The sequence below is a fragment of the Vidua chalybeata genome, chromosome 12 (genome assembly GCF_026979565.1).
Source record: "Vidua chalybeata isolate OUT-0048 chromosome 12, bVidCha1 merged haplotype, whole genome shotgun sequence".
Taxonomy (NCBI): domain Eukaryota; kingdom Metazoa; phylum Chordata; class Aves; order Passeriformes; family Viduidae; genus Vidua; species Vidua chalybeata.
In genome coordinates this window covers 14858420-14878270 of record NC_071541.1, presented here as the reverse complement: position 1 = coordinate 14878270, position 19851 = coordinate 14858420, and the positions used below count along the sequence as shown (strand labels likewise).

At 41.0% G+C, this 19851-nt stretch overlaps 1 protein-coding gene across 4 annotated transcripts in view; it reads right to left on the bottom strand.

The window, feature by feature from the left end:
- POC1A (POC1 centriolar protein A) overlaps positions 1-19851 on the bottom strand; it is a 53835-nt gene that overhangs the window by 23039 nt on the left and 10945 nt on the right. For all 4 annotated transcript variants that reach the window (XM_053953971.1, XM_053953968.1, XM_053953969.1 and 1 more), the window contains exons 3-9: positions 19143-19314; positions 18074-18253; positions 16953-17060; positions 15613-15728; positions 11240-11373; positions 3332-3400; positions 1979-2074 (exon numbers count right to left, since the gene is read on the bottom strand). In XM_053953971.1, coding sequence (XP_053809946.1) covers positions 1979-2074; positions 3332-3400; positions 11240-11373; positions 15613-15728; positions 16953-17060; positions 18074-18253; positions 19143-19314 — 875 coding nt within the window. The remainder of the gene's footprint in view (positions 1-1978; positions 2075-3331; positions 3401-11239; positions 11374-15612; positions 15729-16952; positions 17061-18073; positions 18254-19142; positions 19315-19851) is intronic.

The window sequence follows — 19851 nt, the reverse complement described above, 5'->3', positions numbered from 1 at the left end:
GTATCTTTCTGCTACATGATTTGAGCATGGATTCTGTTCTCCCTCTGCAAATACACAGCACCTGGGCCAAACCAACATATTATACCTCAGAATATAGAATGCCTTGTTTCCTACAGGCTCAGAGCATCACTAGAGCAAACCCTGTCAGTCGCCAGCACATGACACAGATTTGCCTGTCAGTGGCACACAAACAGCTGGTCCCAGCAGCATCTCCTGGATGTTTGGCTAGGTAAACCCTCTCCCACAGGGGAACACTTGTGTTGGAGGGACAAATGTTCAAGGTGGTTAGGCATTGTTCAAGGGATTTGTTCAGCAGCTCCCTTCAATCTTAAGAGGTTTCATAATGAAAAACTAAGTTTTAGAAGACCTCAGGCATTTTCTTTCTTTCTTTAAAAGACTACTGGATAAGATGCTCTGGCAATAACAGCAGCACAGGAGAGGGCAAAGTTACCATCATTTCCCATTAGCTGATACCTTGTCTACATTTTTTAAGCCATTAAGCATGCTACAAACCAAAACTGTTATTTTTCTCCCAGAAAGGATGTATTTCAGCCCAGTATTACACTATGCCATACTTTAAATTAAAGCTGATAGAGTTCAAAGCCAGACCGGTTCAAATAAACAAAGAGGTCATTGGACTGATAGTTTCATAGCCTGCATAACTTTAGACTTAGAACAGGAGGGAAGGAAAAGGAAGAAGTCAGATTTAGCCAAAACCAGCCAAGGATCAATAAACACTTTCACCTCCTTCCTTATGTGACTGCTTCCTCCCATGCTCTCCCACTAACCCTACACTAGCCAACCTCAGGTTTTGTTTGCTTTCTTTACACAGCACTCCACATAGTAGGGCATCAGGCTTAGAGCTGCAAACTCAGATCTTGTTCATCCCAAAACACCATGGCTATTCCAGTATCTCCAGCAATGGACTGAAGCCATATTAAATAAAAACACCACTGTGTTTGAGAGATCATTTTAGTACCCCAGTAAAGATCTAAATTGGTATGGTCAAAGACACTGCCACAGAGCAACAGACATTACCTAGAAGTTTGCCCTTCAGCTGGGGCAATGCCACTTATGCACAGACCCCTGGTTCACAGAAAGCCTTTCAGCTTACAGCTCCTGCTGAACAAGATTAACCAAAAACCAGCCATAGTAATAACATACAGCAGAATCCTATAAGTATACCCAAATGTATCAAAAATATCCAAAGATTGTCAAGACAAAATAAAGACCTTTAAATGAATCATTGCCATGTGCAAAAATTACAGCTTTTACGGGCAGCAGCTTTAAAGGGTCACTTTTGTAACAGCCAGCTTCTGAAGCACTGATGTAAGTTCCACTCAGATTTCACTGTATTTCACTTATAGTTCCACTCAGATCAGTGCATCACTGAATTGCTCAGCTGCTGGATTTATCCTCAGGTTCAGTCAGAACTCAGAGGTCTCAACACATGATTCAGGGAACAGATATGAACTAATGTCTCCAGGTATTCAGGAAAGAAGCTCCAGTACAATAAGTCACCTATTTGTCATGTGTGACACCTACGCGCAGCAATTTTTTTTTGTCTTTGCTGACTGTCAGTGAAAAGATATCATGAATTCTATTTTCAGGACTGACACCAGCCTGAAGGATTCATGTCAGCTAGCAAAGCCAACTTCAGTTGTTGCTTACATCTGCTTTTTTTGGTGAACTATCATTCATGTCATTATGAACCACACATTCCTAAACAGTGGCTGTTACTAAAAAACACATCTACACATGCACTAAATTTATCTTCCTTTTAAGATCATTATATGTAATTGCCCTATAAAGTAAGTACAGTTAAACAAAAACAAACAAGGTTAGTTAAAAAACAGGCGTCTTGCAGCTCAAATAAACAGCACAGAAAGAAGATTCTGCAGTTCAACCACCTGAGTCACACACTCCAAGGCTGCACCAAGTGTACTGAAAAGGAACTCTCCACTGGCTGCTGACCTACCCCAGTGCCATGGGTCCCATCCACACTGCTGCTATACTTCTGGGGTTTCACTACATCACCATAATCAGCATCAAAGTTAGTCTTCCACACCATCACCTGCAGAAGAAAGTTAACTCCATTAAAATTTTCCATCTAAGTTTGCTTATAGGTCATTTTTTTCAGAGAATAATCAGCAAATCCACAAGAACTTTCCCTAGAAGAGCTTTGCCATTGAATAAATTAAGGATGTTGTTTGTAAATATGCTACTAAATACAGACAGTTTAACTGAGTTTTCAATGGATAATTGACCCCTTTCAGCATTCTTTGGGTCAAAAACATCATTAAACTAGAATGACCAAGAGAACTTCAAAGCAACATGAAAAATACATCATTAAAACCACAAATATTTTAAAATACCATGCTCAGCAGTGTAACATTTATCAGCCACACCCCAACTCAGTCACTCATTTATCATGAGACTCAGAGGAAAAGGAGAGTTAGTACTAAGACCAGCATTAGAGATCTTAAGCTGGTTTGTCAGCTGGACACCAAACTTAAATCCCACTTATAGGCCTCTGCTTTCCATAACACAGTACTGATTTCAGAAAAGAGGCCTCTGACACATATATCACTTCGATATATCAAGAGGAAATCCATGGAGTGAACCCCTCAGTAGTGACTCTACAAGTCTAAAAAAGTTAAAGAGCAATCAATCAACAATTTCAGAGGTCTGAAAGATACCCAAGAATCCAGACAGCTCATTTGGTTATCAGAAGGAGCATTTATTCTTCATTTACAAATTTGTATCACTGCTTTGCATGAAATACAAGCATTTTTCTTTCACTGTTGCACAGTTAACCAACAAGGGTATTCCACTGCACGACAGGAAAAAAAAAAAGTGATATTCTTAGTGAATAAACAAATCTGTCTCTTCACAAAGGTGCTGTTAAAGATGGGCATTGCACCTGGTCCAACCTGGGGATTAAGAGCACTGCAACACAGCTCTTTAAAGACTGATGATCCTTACTCATACCACTGCTTTGGGTTGAAGTCTGTCTGTGTCTTCAGCAGGGCAACTCACTGTTGCCTAAAAACCAGGACATATTTGCAGCACAGGCTCATGCAATGGGCCTGTTTGCAGTTTGGCAATTGAGTATGGGTTTCTTGGGCTACATGTCTTATATTACTACCAAAAAAAAACTGGGTTTGACCTCCAGAGATGTTGTTAATAGAACAGCAAGTTGCTTCAGCATGGTCCAGACATACTGGAGTAAGGGTACACTTTTGCTTTCCCCATTGACAACAGAGAACAAAAAGCAGCAGCTTTTAAGGAAATGTGAATCTGGATTATAACTTAGAAATGAATCAGGTACCTGTTCATCAGAACCTCCAGAAGCAAATAATTCTCCATCTCTTGAAAATGCTACACAGGTAGCTGGACCCTGCAAACGCATTTAAAAGACAGGTTTAAAAAAAGAAAATGAAGTCTTACAACATTCCATTCATTACAGCTTTACAAGGTATTTATCATTTGACATCAACAATCTAAAGGCAAAATTTGAAAAGCTCTTACCTGTCAGGTAAATGGGCCATAATTAAGATGCTAAGCTTGCTGGCACTTACCATTTCCCACACTTTTGACCCCAGTTTAAGACATCCACTTTTCAATATCCATGGCGGAGACAGAAACAAACCCATTTTTACATCACCAGGCTTTTTCTTGTCCCCCTCAAACATTCCCTCTTAACTTTAGAATTAGAAATTTCTAAAACTCCTGTTCATTTATTAAAAGTGTTGAAACTATGAGGCTTTTGTATTGTAGGCTGGCTTAAACTGTTTTTCTCTTAGTAGGATAGGAGAGATGCCAGAGTTAATGCATCCAGGATCACCTCTGCACAGCACTTGCATTTTGAAGAAGCCTCATGCTTAAAACACTCAGTTCTGAGAGACTTTAAATGCTTCTGAGTGCTACAGCACACTTTTGACACCACACACCTATTTCAATGTGATTTCCACCTTCCAGCAAGCACACAGGAGGATGCACATGGCAGGCTGAGGCAGGAGCTCTGAGCTGCAGTTAAACAGAGCTGAGGAATTGCTACGTGTGTTTGAGCCCAGGCACAACAGACAAACTGTTCTGCTCAGAACCCAGATCATGGAGTTTTATGTCAGCTGCTGAACACATTCCTCTGCAGACTCTTCAGCAGCATGGGCAGAGGTCAGAATGAGAACTTCCAGAGGCTGCCTATGGAGCTGACAGGCTGGGGAGGGTTGGGAGGAAACACCAAGAACAAATACCAAAAACAATCAGAAAAGCCACAACAACCTCCAGAAATCTCCACCACGTGATCATCCACCTTCTGACAGAAGCAGTTACCCCCTTTCAAGTAAGATCATGTATCTCAGAAGGCAATTAAGAAGCTTCTCCTTACCCAGCTGGAAGGAGACAATTCTGAGTCTACATCTTTCCAATGGACATTGCATGAAAATCTCATACCCTTTCTTTGCCTTCTTTGTAAAAGTGAATTTAACATAATAAATCCTGAAGATAGACAAATACCCAAAGATTGCATGCGAGATAAGCACCCAGCTCTCACTGCAACCTGCGCCCCACAGTCCTGTGGGCTTCCAAACATGCTGGCACAAGGTTATGGCAGCAAAACCAGAGCCTTGCTGTGCTCAATCCCAGTGTGAACAGTTTTAGCTTCCTTAAAACACAAAGGTGTTTTCATATTATCATTTAACACACAGTCATTTCAAAATGTTTTGAGGCCTTCCCATAGCAACACCTCACTAGAGAGGATGTGCCAGGAATGATCCAGTAGCAGCAATTCCAAACCGCACGCGCAGTTGTCAGTGTGACTAAGCTCACTCACCTGACACACCAATAACTAGGGTAGATATTTCAGACCAAAGACACTGCCATCAATCAGCTGAGACAAACTGTGCCTCTGCCTTTATTTCCACCCACCTACCCCAGTGTTCAGCTCTCCAATCATGTGTCAGGAATGGAGGCTTTAAAAAAAATGCAAAAGTAAAAGACAAGCAGTAAGAAAGTGCAGAAACAACCCCACAGCCAGAAAACGGCAGTGGTGAATATTGCTCCAAGATAACAGAGGTGAGCATACAGAAGCTGCTCTTGGACTACAATAAACCAGCCAGAGTTAGGAGGGCAGAAAAAAATTTAAGACAAAGTGTTCAGGAACAAGTACAAGCGAGGAATACTGGAAAGGAGCAGTATTTCCCAAAAATATTTTTATCAGTCTAAATATTACAGTCTATTTAGACAAAATCTAGTACAACACAAATCATGTCAAAACAGGCAATGAACTGACTCCAAAGTCATGGCATTCTGAAGGGAATAAAAGTTCAACAGAACATATTCTTCCCAAAATAGAAAATTATATCAAAGACTGAATGTGCCTTTTTAAATTGAAAGAAAGGGAACAAACAAGTCTATAGACGCAACATCCTCTACAGATTTGTTGACATAAGTTAAGTGAAAAGTATTCCTGCTACATACAGTCCCTGAACTCTTCCAAGATACAACAGGCTTGCTATAGCAACATACAAAAAACACTTTGCCAAATACCCTTGCAATTTAATATTGACACACCAAACAAAAATAAAAAGCTACACTTGCCAGTTATTAGACACAGCCTAATTTCCATTTGTCCCAGGAAAGCACAGCAGAAAACCAACAGATTTCTGATGAAGACCTGGGTAACAGACATGAGATTGGAGAATGAAGAATTCAAGCCTTTTCTTCCCCTTTTTTAACTTATTGCTTGCATTAAAAGTATCAAAAAGTAGCAGTTGCATATTCTTCTACAGAGCTTGTAGAGAGAATTTTAAGTTTATTTCCCACATAACTAGAACTTGTGGGATGCAGCAACCTTCTTCTACTGGATCTGTAGAAGGATCTTACTTTCTGTAGCAGGAACAAATGGCCCTCTATTGGTATTTCCTGGAGGTTCAGAATTTCCAGTCTGAACCCCCATGGCCCAAAGTGCTCCACACAAGGTGCTACCACAAATCCCCAAATTCCAGCAGCTTCTTGCCTCAGACTAGACAGCAAGCTGCAGGAAGAAGGGGTTTGGGCAATGACATACACCAAGTCAGTGGTAAGGAACATTACTATTTAATCCTCAGCAGGTCAACATCAGGACTGTCAAGCTTTTGTGCGTGTCCAGTAGAGTTTGAAATTACAACAGCAACTTTAGTGATACTGGGAGAGCTGCAGGAGTTTTGAAGAAAATAAAGAAGAAAGCAACAAATCATCCACTGAAATTGTTTAGTGAGAAGAACATGACCACTAATCAACATTCAACTCATCTCCTCTAGTGAAAGAGTACCAGGCAAGGTAGAGGCATGTACCAGAGAGCTTTGAAAAGGACAAATAGATCAAACACTGGATGGAGCAAAGCAACCATAAAGAAAAAGGAGGCCATAGAGAAGGAATGATAACAGCATCAAGCCTGATTGTTTGCTGCAGCATTCCCAGTGAACACCACTCAGGCAAGGTCAGATATGCAAGGCATGGCTGGCACACCAGGTGACAGCCCATTTCTAGCTGCTTTCATAGGTGAGAAAGGTGAGGCCCAGCAAGTTACATAATTTATGTGCAGAGATAGAGATTACACCTTCTGCCTATTTTCCCACTTCCTACAAAGGAGGTTAGTGACTGCAAGGCCTTTATTGCCCTAGCATTTCACAGGATGATCAGCTTACATAAAACATTACGTTTGGCTTTCAAAATAGATGGTCAGACTATTCTGAATGACTCAAAAGCATTAATCGCCAAGAGAGACGGGATCTGAAGCCAGGACACAGATTACACCACCAAGTGACTGGCAGGATGCTAATAGCATCAGTAACAACTGACACAAGGGTGACATAAGACAACAGGAATAGCATCCCTAAACACAAAGCTTTCAAGGGTAGAGCTAAAAATAGATGTCTCTGAAAGAAATACTTAAGAGAAAGACCAAGAGTTTAGTCTGGAGAAATATGACTGGAGCCCAGAGTCACACCTACACACAGGCAGCAGATGAATGTGCATTATCCATAAATAATGCGTGCACAATCACAGAGAAATCCCTCTTGAACACCCTTTTCTTCTCCCAGAGCTGCTGGGCACAGAAGGCACAACACTTCAACAACAACAGGGCCAACACCAACAGGCAAGTCAAGAGAGGCCAGACTTTCAGGCTTCAGCTAGGAACAGAGCTAACATTTCTGCTTCAGCATAACAGAAGCAACAAGAGCCAGGTTGGAGAGGGTCCAGGAATAAACCAGAGAAGAGTAGTTTAATGATGCACTGTCTGCACTATGAAAGGAGAGGCAGTGTGGAAGGAAGCTGGAGAGACAAGTGGGGTCAAGGATGCTAGCAGATTTTTACATTTCTTTTGCTTCAGTCTTGCGAGAAACTAATGCATGGTAGAGAAAAGCCAGGTAAAAGAGCAAGGAAAATGCTAAGAGCTGGAATAAGGCATATCTAGAGGATGCAAACAGTTGAATTAAAGGAGAGCTTCCTCTTCCATTGCCACAAAAAGAGATGTAAAAGTGGGAGCCAGCACATTCAGCCAAACTCTCCAGGAACAGACTAACTAGTGCAAAGAGAAACAGGAGACATGAGGGGAGACAAGGCCTGAGAAGCAAATCCAGCAGCAACCAGCACACTGGGATCCCAGCCCTGGCATCATCAGTTCTAGGCATAAAAGAACTAAGAACAAACAATAGAGCAGTCATTGCCACTGTTGACAGTACTTTCAGCTGCTTCATGCATGGGAGAAGAGGGCAAGTCACATAGGAAAGGAAGAAGGGAAGGAAACCAAGGAGAAAAGCACAGGGTACAGAGGTGGCAATGACAACAGGAATGTTTTCAGGTGGAATACCTCTGACAAGAAGTCCCAAGGATTCTCAGTACAATGGGCTTTGAAAAATTCCTGAGCAAGACTGTCATGTTTGCATCCTCTTTCACCAGGGAGTAAGAGCTACAACTAACATAGGGAAAATTTATACTGGCATCTTACAGGTGAATCTTCAGCAGCTTTAACTCCTGAAAGTTTCAGTCTATAAAAACACAAGGCAAGGACAGAGAACTCATTATTTCCTTTCAAGACTCAGAAATGCTAGCCTAAAGTCAATTGCTTGTTGTTTGCAATACATATTTCTTTCTTTTTTGTTTGACTTCTGTGTAGGCCAGACATGTCCTCACACTCTTCAAAGAGGACAGGCCAGCACAGACATTTAATGCCACCTAGGCAGAGCTGGCAGCTGACAGTAAAAGAGCACATTTGTTTCCTGTGCACCTGCTCAGGAGGCCTCACTCATTAGTCAGTGAGCAAAGCAGGGAGCATTGATGTTGCCCAGGTAGGTAGAATGTAGCTACTTCATAGTTCAAGTCAAGGTTGCTTGTAGAATTGTAACTTTGCATTTTCTGTCTTCCTATTTATGAACATAAGCATGAGATGTTTTCTAAATATTTACTGAGAACTTCCATTCCACTGAGGAAGTCAGTCTGGAAATGCTCTAATTAAACCACTCCAAAGGGCAGACAAGTACCATGTACATACCTGCTCTCCTCTAGAAACTCTCTGGGGGTGGCTTAGAGGCCTCAAAACATTCTGTTCTTCAACAATGATTCAGTACTAGAGGTGGATTTACATACCAAGCCAGTGTCTCATCTGCATGGAATTAGATAAGAGCACTTCACAGCTTGAAACACTCCAGAACCAAAATATGCAGTACAATACAGAATGATATTTTGCAGCTGCAAGATGTCAGCTCCAAGCTGCAAACTTCTGTCTCTAATGATCCTTCTGCTACAAGGGGCCAGCTACATTTCAATTAAAGACAGCAATGTAAACTTGGCCAACTTCCCCATGTAAACTACAACTAATCAGCTGCTAACAAATTTCTGGCACTCCAGCAGTTGCGTCAAAGTATGTCTAAAGGACCTCAGGGTTTTTTCCCTTCAAGGGTCCACTTGCATGCAGCCTTCCCAGAACAATGTAACAGCAGTCAGCTGTCAAAAGTAGGAACAAAGTGTCAACCAGAACGTTCAACCTCAAAAAGTCACAACTCAAGAACATCTTCAGAACAAGCTGTCCATCTGGTGACTAACCTACAGCACTCACTTAAAAAGGCAAATCAATTTAATGACCAAAAAGTCCACACCACTTTTGTTTTTAGCCACTTGGGGATACTGGCACAAGTCACAGTAGTAACAGAGGGGACAAAAAAGTCCCTCGTTATTAAGTAACCTGGATTTGTCTATGAGCAGAACTAGCTGGAGAAGCAGCCAGTGCAGGAATCCACCCCTGGCACAGCCTGTAGCCACTGACAGTGGCTTACTGGGAACAAAGCACAGGTTGCCATATGCTTTTAGTGGAAAAGCAAGGTATCTGTTCAATCAGGCAGTAAAAGAACCATCCCACAACAATACAGGCCATGCCAGACAGGACTGTGCCAGGACTGGTTCCACAGATATCTCAGTGCAATGCCCTTAAAGGCAACCAGAAAGTTCTACTAGTCACTTCAATACTTGCACTTGTTTCCAAACTGAAGCTGTAAATGCCACAACAGCAGCTACTCTTCAGCTGTGCCAAAGGCAAAGCTTTTCCAATGCCAGTTAGATGCCCAGGAGAAAGAGGCAGACACTGTTTTACTGATCTGAAGCAGCAGGGAGGAAGAACAGGGAGCTTTAATTCTACTTTTGAATAGATGATCCACAAACTGTTCTTTTAAAGCCTCGAGTTAAGTACAACATTAGCCTAAAGGGACTTTCTATTGCTCATTCTGAAGACCTCCATCACTATAATCATAATTTTGGACTCTCATACTGTTTTTTTTTTTTGTGCTACTGCAGTCAGTGAGGCACAGCCAGAGGCTCAAATGGGAGAAAAATGGAAAGCAGGTTCAGCCTCCTGCTGCACCATAACCAGGCACATCCCTTCCTGAGGGAAGGGGGGAAGTGTAAAGATTTCCTGCTCTTCCAACACTTACCCTTTTCCAGGAAGCTTCTTCCCAAGAACTCATTTGGCAGATTAACACAACAGACAAATATGAAAACAAGATTAAGGCAACAGAAGGTTTGCAGCCCCTATCTGATAGGAGTATCCACTTAGTCCAGTCTTCCAAGAACAATTTTATATAGCAAAGGCTGACATGTTAGGATAAACCAGCATTTGTTATCTCCTCCCCATTCTTTTAACAGTTGAACCCTTTGGTCAATTTTAATCAAAGCTCTACTTCATGAAGGATTTAAGTATAAGGTTTTCCTATTTTTTCCATTAATATTACAAAAAAAAAAAAAAAGGTTTTATTAATATATAGGAAAAGAGAAGTTACAGAAGAAACTTGATCTTTTAGACATCAAACAAGGAGGTCACTAAACAAAGCCACAAGAAGACAGAATTATCAGATTTACAGCTTACACAGATACCATTATTGCCCACAACAATCCCCATCATCTCCAAAAAGCTTCAGGCTGTGGTTTTCCCCTGACAGTTTTTATGCTTTAAAACTCAGCCCCCACTTTAAAAGAGACACAAGTGGGTTAAGAATTTCTGTTCTCTTTGTCCCTTTAGAAAGGGATCCCTTAAGGCAGTCCTGCTTTTTCACACCCCACTCTGCATGGACAATGAAATTAGTCTATTTGTTTTCATTTAAGATTTAGAAAGAGAGCTCCAAGCATTCATAAAATTAACCTTACAAGCAACAAATCTAGCAGCAGAATACTAATAGACCAATCAGTTAAACTTAACCAACCAGCACCATTTATCACCTTCAATTGTATGATTCAGTCCATTAACAAGATGTTCCCAAATCAAATCCCAAAATAGATATCCTCTATTTTACTACTACTCTTCTTGAGTCTTCTGCCAGGTGAACAGCATTTATCTTCAAAACACCTATGTCAGGGGGCCAAGAGTTATTTGCAGCCCTCTAGAGAGGGAGGGAGACAGAGCTGCACGAGAGAGTGGCTGACAGGGTCAGTCAGAGTCAAGGGTGCTGCTCTGAGTTCCTCCTGCCTTAGACTAGAATCCTCAGTATTGGAGCTCACTTTTAGTCTTGCTTTCTCATTCTCTCCATTCCTGCCTTACCTCCTTCCCTTCAAAACAGTGATGATCTCAAAGATTATTAGAATTATAATCATGATTTTACACAAGGAAGCTTTCAAACAATTTCTAGTCATGAAGAATGAAAGTCTTAAGCATGCATTTGCTCAATTTATTATGAGTCTGTACATTACTGTAAAAAAGGCTTTGCCTCACCTGGTGACCATGTAGAGTATAGAGAAGTCTTCCTTCTAACAAGTCCAGAATCTTAAGAGTTGAATCACTGGAAGCAGTAACCAGATAGTTTCCAGAGGGATGAAAGGAAAGACTGTTGACCACAGAGTTGTGCACTAAGGATGGAAAAAACGTATAATAGTCACCAAGACCAGTTTACATAAGCCCAAGGCAAAAGAATAAAATAAAGCACAAGCACATTGCAATTTTCTGTTATAAAATTTAACAGGAAAATTATCATGGGGGAAACATTCCACAAAAGCTCTTCAAAGCACTGGAGAACAATAACAGTAACTCAATTCTTGTAAAAATAGGCACTACTTTACTGAAAGGAAAAAGGAAGCTTTGCCAATTATTCTGGGAGATTTAATGCTACAAAAGCTTCCAGTATAGCCCCAAAATGTACTGTATGTGCAAATGAACTTCAGGATTCTGTGAGAGTGCTGGACATTGAGACTCTTTACTACTGTGGAGCTGCTGGTCTCACTCTCAAGTCATTCTACATTAAAATCTGTATTGAAGATTGAATGAGAAGAATCTGTATGAGAAGATTGAAATTACAATGGAAGACATGCAAGAGTTGACACTGCAAAATATCTTTTGGTTTACTATCTGACTCTAGCCAAGACTGGAGTTAAGAGAAACTAGGAAATAAGAGCATCTTGAATATGGTCCAGTATAAGCATTATTTCCTCAGACATCCTATTTGTGTCACCAAAAATTTAAAACAAATACAAATAGACAAACTATCAAGATTGTGAAGTTGCAAAAAAGCCATTTTCCCTGCATGAAGATGAAGCCCAAGATTTATTCTGAAAAAAGATTCTGAAAACAAGAAAATGTTCTAGGAAAAAAGTAAAACTTCACTGAAGTTCTGTGTAACATTAAACATTTAATATATGACTTTTTTCGCTCCCCGAACTTTTACAAAACAGGCTATTGAACATATTTATTTATGAGAACACGCAGTGCCTCACATATGCCCAGCTTCCTGAGCGTATGTGACATTACAGAATATTAAAATGCCTGAGGAGGGATTTTACCATCCAATTATTCTTAATTATACTCCAAATGTTCTGGTTTCTCAAATCTACTACTTCTGATACATCACATCCAACTAAATTTATGTTCTGTTGAGAGTCTACTGTGCATTTTGAATCCACACTCCATGTTAAGAAACCCCTTAAAATACAATTTGAAGTACATTAGAAGCAAATATTTTTTGCATACGTGGATTTGAAGCAGATAGCTGAAATAACCTTCCTCAACTGCAAAACAGAATGCCTCTACTTTTGAAAGTCTCAGGAACACTAAATACCTCAGCTAAGTTCTGAAAACAACTCCTCTTGACCCAGACTGTTACAAAACAGAAGAAAACCTTAACACAGGTAACTTCTAAACTGTTATTCTTGTTGGTTATTGCTGTCTTCTGTCACACAGCTAGATCTTCTACCCCCAACCCTGCATCATGCTACCTATTAAAGGAGAAAAAGGTCTGTGTGGAGTTTTTTCTCATGAAACAGTGATAAATATCTTTTTTCCCTTGAAAATCATATTCTGAGTGATTTGTAGTATTTCTCACCCCCTTAATGTCTATATTCAGATAAATGTCAATGTATTTGTCAACTAAGGAAAGTCCTGAAAGGAATCACATCAGAAATAGACAAGGTTAGTAATGTATCACATCTTCCAAGTTCTGGAAGGTAAATAAAGTATTTCCAGCTTCAAAAAAAAAGCTCTCCATAATGGAAAAAAGTCACACAGACTGTGGCTGCAAAAGCAGTCACAGCTTCTGTGCCCAAGGAGTTAGTGGCTCTTGTAAACTCAGAAAAGTTCATCTCTACTGTCAAAGCAGCTCAAACCTCCCACAAGACCATTCATAACACCTCTCCAAAAAACATGCCAACACATCCTGCCACCTCACTTGACTTCATGCTGTAATCAAGAAATCCAGTGCAGCACAAGGTGGCATCTCCCAGTGACTTGTTGCTAAAAGTCTCTTAGGGGCCTTATACTGGGGGTTAACATCTAAAACTGAGTCCTTCCAGCCTGCACAAAACTGTCCCAAGCCCCACAACACTTCTTTTATGTAATGCAGCCCTTAGTAATCAACAGGGAGAAGATAAATTAGGATGAATTTGCAACAGCCAGAGTCTCTACTGAACAGATAACCACCATCAGCCCCATCCAAACTGGATAGAAGTACCAATTATTCTTTTTAAATAGGAATAAAAAACAGGTCAGAGCTGTTTCCATAGACCTGCTACAGAGGTGTCCCACACACAGCTTTGGACAGGGAAAAAATGTCAGGCAATAAACATTGGCCATTTTTGTAGGGGCTGTACAAAATCTGCTGTACAAAAGAGTCACTGCCAAGCAGAGAACCAAATAAAGCATCTGTGTGTTCTCCTGTACAGTAAACGTGACCAGAGCATACTTTGGCTCAAAGAAAAACACACCATACAAAAGGTTTTGCAGCTTGCTCTCTACTTCCAACTTTCATTTACAAATGTCACAGTTGGAACAAGTGTTGGCAACAAGAGCAACACTGCTAAAAGACTAATCAGTGCTGGAAACCAGCCCAACCTTAAGACGCAAGAGCCCGAGGCAGGGCTACTCATCTATTAACTCCTCCATGCAACTCCATGTTTAAAATGGATTCCCTGGAAATCAGGCAGCATCAGCACATTCTGAAGGCACAGATGCCATCTAGTGGGACAGGACTGGCAGCCTCACAGGGGAGCTACAAAACTAAATCAGATTTAGCCAAAAGGAGGCATGTAAAAACCCTCAGAAGGGCAGGACTTAAAAACATCTCCAGGACATGTTACAAAAACATCAGTTTGTGGCCACAGGTGCATGAAGTGACTGCAAAAAAACACCATTGCAATTTAAGGTTTCTTCAGCTATTATTACTATTTTTAGTTAAAGGTTTAATACACAGTTAGGGTTTACACAGCAGCTGTTAAAAATAACACTCTCCTCAGGAAAATGCTCACTTCAATAACAAGGGTGTCACACTAAAATGCCATTCAGTAAGGGTGGGATACCGGGGAAATATGTAATTCCAATACAAAAAATAAACCTGGCAGCCAAGCCTAAACCACATTAGGTTTGGATAATTTAATAGCAGTAAGTGGAAAGCAGGAAGAGACAACTTTTGAGCCAAGTTATACTGTGGTTGGAAACACGCACGGCAGATCTTGCCACCATTGAAAAGCTGATAAAGCAGGTTAAAGGACAACCTGACACTGCCCAAGTACTTAAAAACACTACTGATTTTAGCAACAAGACTTCAGGAAGGCGTTTCCAAGTTTTGATATGGGCCACAAATTAACAATACTTATTACACAAATTGCACGCTCAATACTGACGAACTGGAACAACAGTCATCAAAAAGCTTGATTTCTATTAGATTTTGTTAACTATCAGAGAGCTGGGAGTGACCGGGATCCAGAAGAACAACTGAAGCGGTGAGGCTGTCACAGCAGGAATACACAAAAGCTGATGCTGAGGGCAGAAAGTACACACCAAGCTCCAGCCCCATGTCTCTGATCTGCTTTATGAGCACACCAGAAGCAGTTTCTCAAGGAAAGTCATCAAAATTAAGTTTAATAAGCTATCAACACTGGAAACAGTGCTGGAGAATGTATTCATTTTAAAATATCACAACAGCCTTAAAAACTGTTATTAGCAAAGAAAAGTCACATTTTGGCTGAAGAAACTAATGCACAGAATAAGTCAGTCAATCTCACAGAAGCTGGCAGGGATGGGAAAGCACCCTTCTCCTATCCAGATCTACCAAACAGCAGCACTAATCAGTGAGACAAGAACATGTAATGGGAAGAGATGCCATTTGGCATCATCAAAGCTAATTATGGAAGCTGAAAAACAGAGTCTGGAAAAGGAACCATAAACATGGATCATAGTATAGAATTGCAATTGATTGATTTTGATTTTCCTTTTTTTTAATTTTTCCTTATTTTCTCATAAAAGAACCTAACATTTGCAATTGCTGGAATACAATTCTGACTCCTCCTATAGGCTTATTCAGAAGCAAAGGCCACATCCTTTTTACTGCACACCACCTTCTCAGTAACAGTGACTACAAGCCAAATGGCATCACAGGTAAGACTCATGTCCACCTGCAACAGGGGACAGCTTCAGAATTGGTTCTGGAGCTACACACAAAGCAAAGCAGGACATCTGGTGAAGAAAGGCTCCCGCTGGCAGGCCTAACCCAGTGCCATTTTGGAAAAGCAGCAGCTGATGGAGAAACAATCCTTGGACTTGCTCCTCAGAGCAATTTGCATCATTACACGGAAAAGTTCAACTTTTGTAAGCTCTTGACTTGCCTTGGTAATGTTGAAGCAGTCTGTTCATCCTGACATCCCACAGCTTCACCGTGTTGTCCGTACCGCCCGCGGCAATGCAGTTACCGCTGGGATGGAAATCCACGTGGTTCACAAACCTGCCAAGGGCAACCAAACCCAACTGCTTACCTGCAACTCCTGCTGAAGATAAAACAGCCTCTTCAACAAGAGAAGCTACATCATGACTCACTGAACGTTAAGGAAAGGAGGAGATAACCTGAAAATTTATTTTGCTGAATTTCTCTTAAGACCTTGCTTCTAACCCCAGCGAGACTGCAGGCTCCTACCCAAGCACACCTTCAGTAGTTCACATTACAGGTGTAGGAGCTGTAGACACAAACCTCCTGAAATCTGATGGATCCAACTGTCACAACAACATTTTCAAGTCTTCATTTAATGTTTGCATAATATATGTCTTCTGTTAACATTATTTCCAGAGTGATGTGTACAAGACTGAACAGAGACTTTTCTTCTGTTATTTAAGATGGAACTTCGTGAATTTGTGCCTGAAATCATATGTTGCCACTTGGAAAGTAGCAAGGCTGAGGCCAAATTTCTTTCTGGATCGGAATCCAACCAATTTTTAGTTTGAATACATAAGTACAATAAAAGCTTCAGACCCTTCAGGGAAAGATACCTTGTAACTACTCACCAACAAATTGGATAAAATTAATTATCTTTTGAGTATTCTTGTAGCAAGTACTGAAAAAGTTGAGATATTTCAATAGGCTGTGTGGACAAGACACATACTTAAGAGCACTGAAAAAAATAATGTCTGAATTTGTCTTATTATCATTGTATATTACCTAGAAAGAACATAATATTGCACTAGAAATTCAGTGCAGCAATTAATTAGAGAGATTCCAGTCTCAGTTCTCTGAGGACTTGTTTTATGTTTCTGGGTAAATTATCTTTTGCTGTGGCTCAACATTCCAAATTTAACAGCTATTTTTCTGAATGCAAAGTGGGGCTTTTGAATAACCTCATTATTTAAAAACTTTAAGATGAATCAAAGCATCCAAGTGCCATTCTGTCAGTAGATTTTTGCACTTTTAATTTACATCAACTCAGAGCAAAATAAAAGAAGAAATAAAGAATTTAAGCATCTCCAAAAATAAACAAGCACAAACAAACTGAGGCTTGGAGCAGTCAAAGAGGCCAGGGCAATTCTGGACAGGGCCCTCACACTGGTTACTTTTGTAAGAGGTGCAAATGGTTTTTTAAGCAGTTTTATAATTGCCAGGACAGGGACCTCTGAATCTCACAAACCAGGTGTAAATTCCCCAGGTACCCCACTTCAGGCATCACCACCAGGTACTTACCCTCCATGCTCACAGAAGGAGTGGATGCATTCTCTGCTGGTTTTGTCCCACAGCTTGACAGTTTTATCATCACTGGATGACACTATCAATCGTCCATCAGGAGAGAATCTATAGCAAGAGTTACAGCAATTAAGAAAAGCCCTCAAATGAAAGGAGTACAGGGTCGACTGAATTTGGCCAGGTGTCAAAGTACGTTGGTAAACACACCTAGCTTTTCAAGAAGTCACAGAGGCATCAGTGAGACTGAAAATCCAATCACTAAGTTGAGGGAAAAGAAAGCAAGCCCTAAGTACTCAAACTACCCCTAACTCCACAAGCACATAAAATAACCCTCCAGGAAAGTCTTGAGTCTGACTTAAGATCTTGTGTCTTACTTGTTTCAATTCAAGTGTACCTCCAGTTGTTTCTCTGCTCTGATTCAAAACAATTCCTGCCTTTGCCACAAGAGTTCAGAGCAGCACAGCCACTCCCTAGAAAACAGCTGCAGCAGATCCTTCACCATTCTAGTGCCTTAGGAGAATATATTAAGTTCCCATCTCAAAATATCATATACATGACAGATCCAGATCTCTCTTCACAGGAATACACATGAGAGAATCAGGACCTGAGTCCCTAACTACAGATCATCAAACATACTGGAAAAACATCCTTTCTCCTCTTCTGTGGGCATCTATAGTTCCTCCAGCCACTGCCACCACCACATTCCAGAACTGTAATGAACTTTTCACCTACAGAGGAACCATGGCTTTATCCTAAGTACACATATGCATAAATAACTCCTTGAAACCAAATCTGAAACAGTTATCAGGAAATATTGTTATTATCATGCTAGCATTTAAAACATTTTGGAGGTAGCATGCCCCTTTTAACAAGGGGCATGGCAAGTCTAAAGAAACTAAGCTGAAGTAACAGCAGAAACCTCTCCTTTTTTTCTATTAGCAACTTCAAGACACAGAATTCTCCTTACCAGGTAAAAACAAAACACAGAACAAATCACAAAGCAGGAAAGCCTCTGCTTGACAGAGATTACTGGAGAAACACAAAGTGGGTGCAGACTATTACTCAAAGATGTCTATGCAGGCCAGCAGGTCTAAATCTCCTTGTCAGAGGGCCATACTCACCTGGCACAGCGAACCCAGTTGATGTGCTGACTCAGTGAGAACAGAAACTTCTGCCTGTGAACCGTCCACACTTTGATTGTTTTGTCATCAGAAGCTGTAACTAAGGACTGGCCATCGCTGGAGAAATGAACGCTTCTCACAGTTGCTGTATGAGCCTTGAACACAGTCGATTCTCCTTTGCTACACAAAAGGAAAGAGCTCTTTAAAACTGCACAAAGGGCAGCAGAGGCATTCTGTACCTGAAAACACAGAGCTGCTGTATGCTGAGCAGTGCTAGTAACCATCACTTCTACGGGAACTGCATGTGACCACATTAGGATAAAAACGTTGATCAACCCCAATCTTGCTCATGCTTCATGAGCGGTACAGAATACACAGCTAAAACCAGTTGTTCCAGTTCCATATTGGAGGCCAATCCAACAGGAAACAACCATGTTTCCTATAAAGGGAAAAAAATGCTACAGCTAATTTGTGCAACCATTTAAACACTTACAGAAAGATCAATGTAAAAGAAGACACGGTGGTTCTGTACTCTTGCCAGGTCCTTTGCTGCAAAGCAGGTAAGGAGAGAGGTGTTTTCACAGCTCATTGAAACAGAGCCAAGCAGGCAACGACCTCACAACTGCTCCTGTAATGGCCCATGCTCCAGCTGGCTATTCCAGTGCCACATCACACAAGAAATAACACCACTGAATTCAGCACACCTGATGCTGTACAGCGTGAACAGACTGCCATTAACTCAGCCAGGCAAGACAATTCAAATCTGTTCATTTTTCTTTACACATAATTTCCAAATAAATGCAAGATGCATTTTGCTGGCAAATAAACGCAAGGCACATTTAGAGATCCAACAGGTTTATGGAACTCTCAGTACAAAGTCTGTCTCCAGCATGTACTGTACCACCAGGAGCTCCACATGCACAGACTGAAGAGAAGGCAAAGACACAGTGGTTCTTCTTTCCCTCAAACAGATCCCTGTCCCATAGCCAGAGAACTGCTACAAAGCAGTAAGGAGAAATTCCAAGCCATAGTTAAACACAAAGAGAGGCAGAAGGGAACAGGTACTCACACACTAGGGATCCACAAACGGACTGTTTTGTCTCTAGAGCCTGAAGCCACAAGGTGACCAGAAGGTGAGAACTGGACACACAAAACTGCATCTTTGTGGCCCAAGAAGCGATAGGCTCTCATCTGAGGCTTCATATTCCAGATCATCAGGCACGAATCCATTGAGCCACTTACTGAAATAAAAAATTAAAAGCAAAACAACATAAGACCAAACCTGCATTTGCTCTCCTCCAATTACACTAAAACTACATTTCACACTCAGCTCCCCATCATAGCTTCCAGCAGTCTTAATACATTGCCCTTGAAGCTTCACCAGTCTATTGCAAGCTGTGTATTTCATTATTGTCATGCATATCATCTAATCAATAATTCAAACAAAACAAGGCCAGCCATGCATTACTTTGGATTGACAATTTAATTCCAAGAGTCCAGCCATGCAACAGCTGCAGAGGCAGAAGCCACACAGGTTGCAAATCTTCCACACACTCAAGGAAACCAAGGTTATCTCGTCACTTTCTTTATTGGCAGAGGCAGGTGCCAGCTGCAGCAGGTTAAATGTCACTTCAGATCAAGCAGAGAACACCAGTGAGTTGGTGACTTAGAAGCACCCTGGCTACACCTCCTTCCAACACCTCTCCCTTGTGGCAAAACATTGACCAAAGTCAGCTCAGCAGTTCTTCACAGCATACTAAAAACACAAGCTTGCAAGG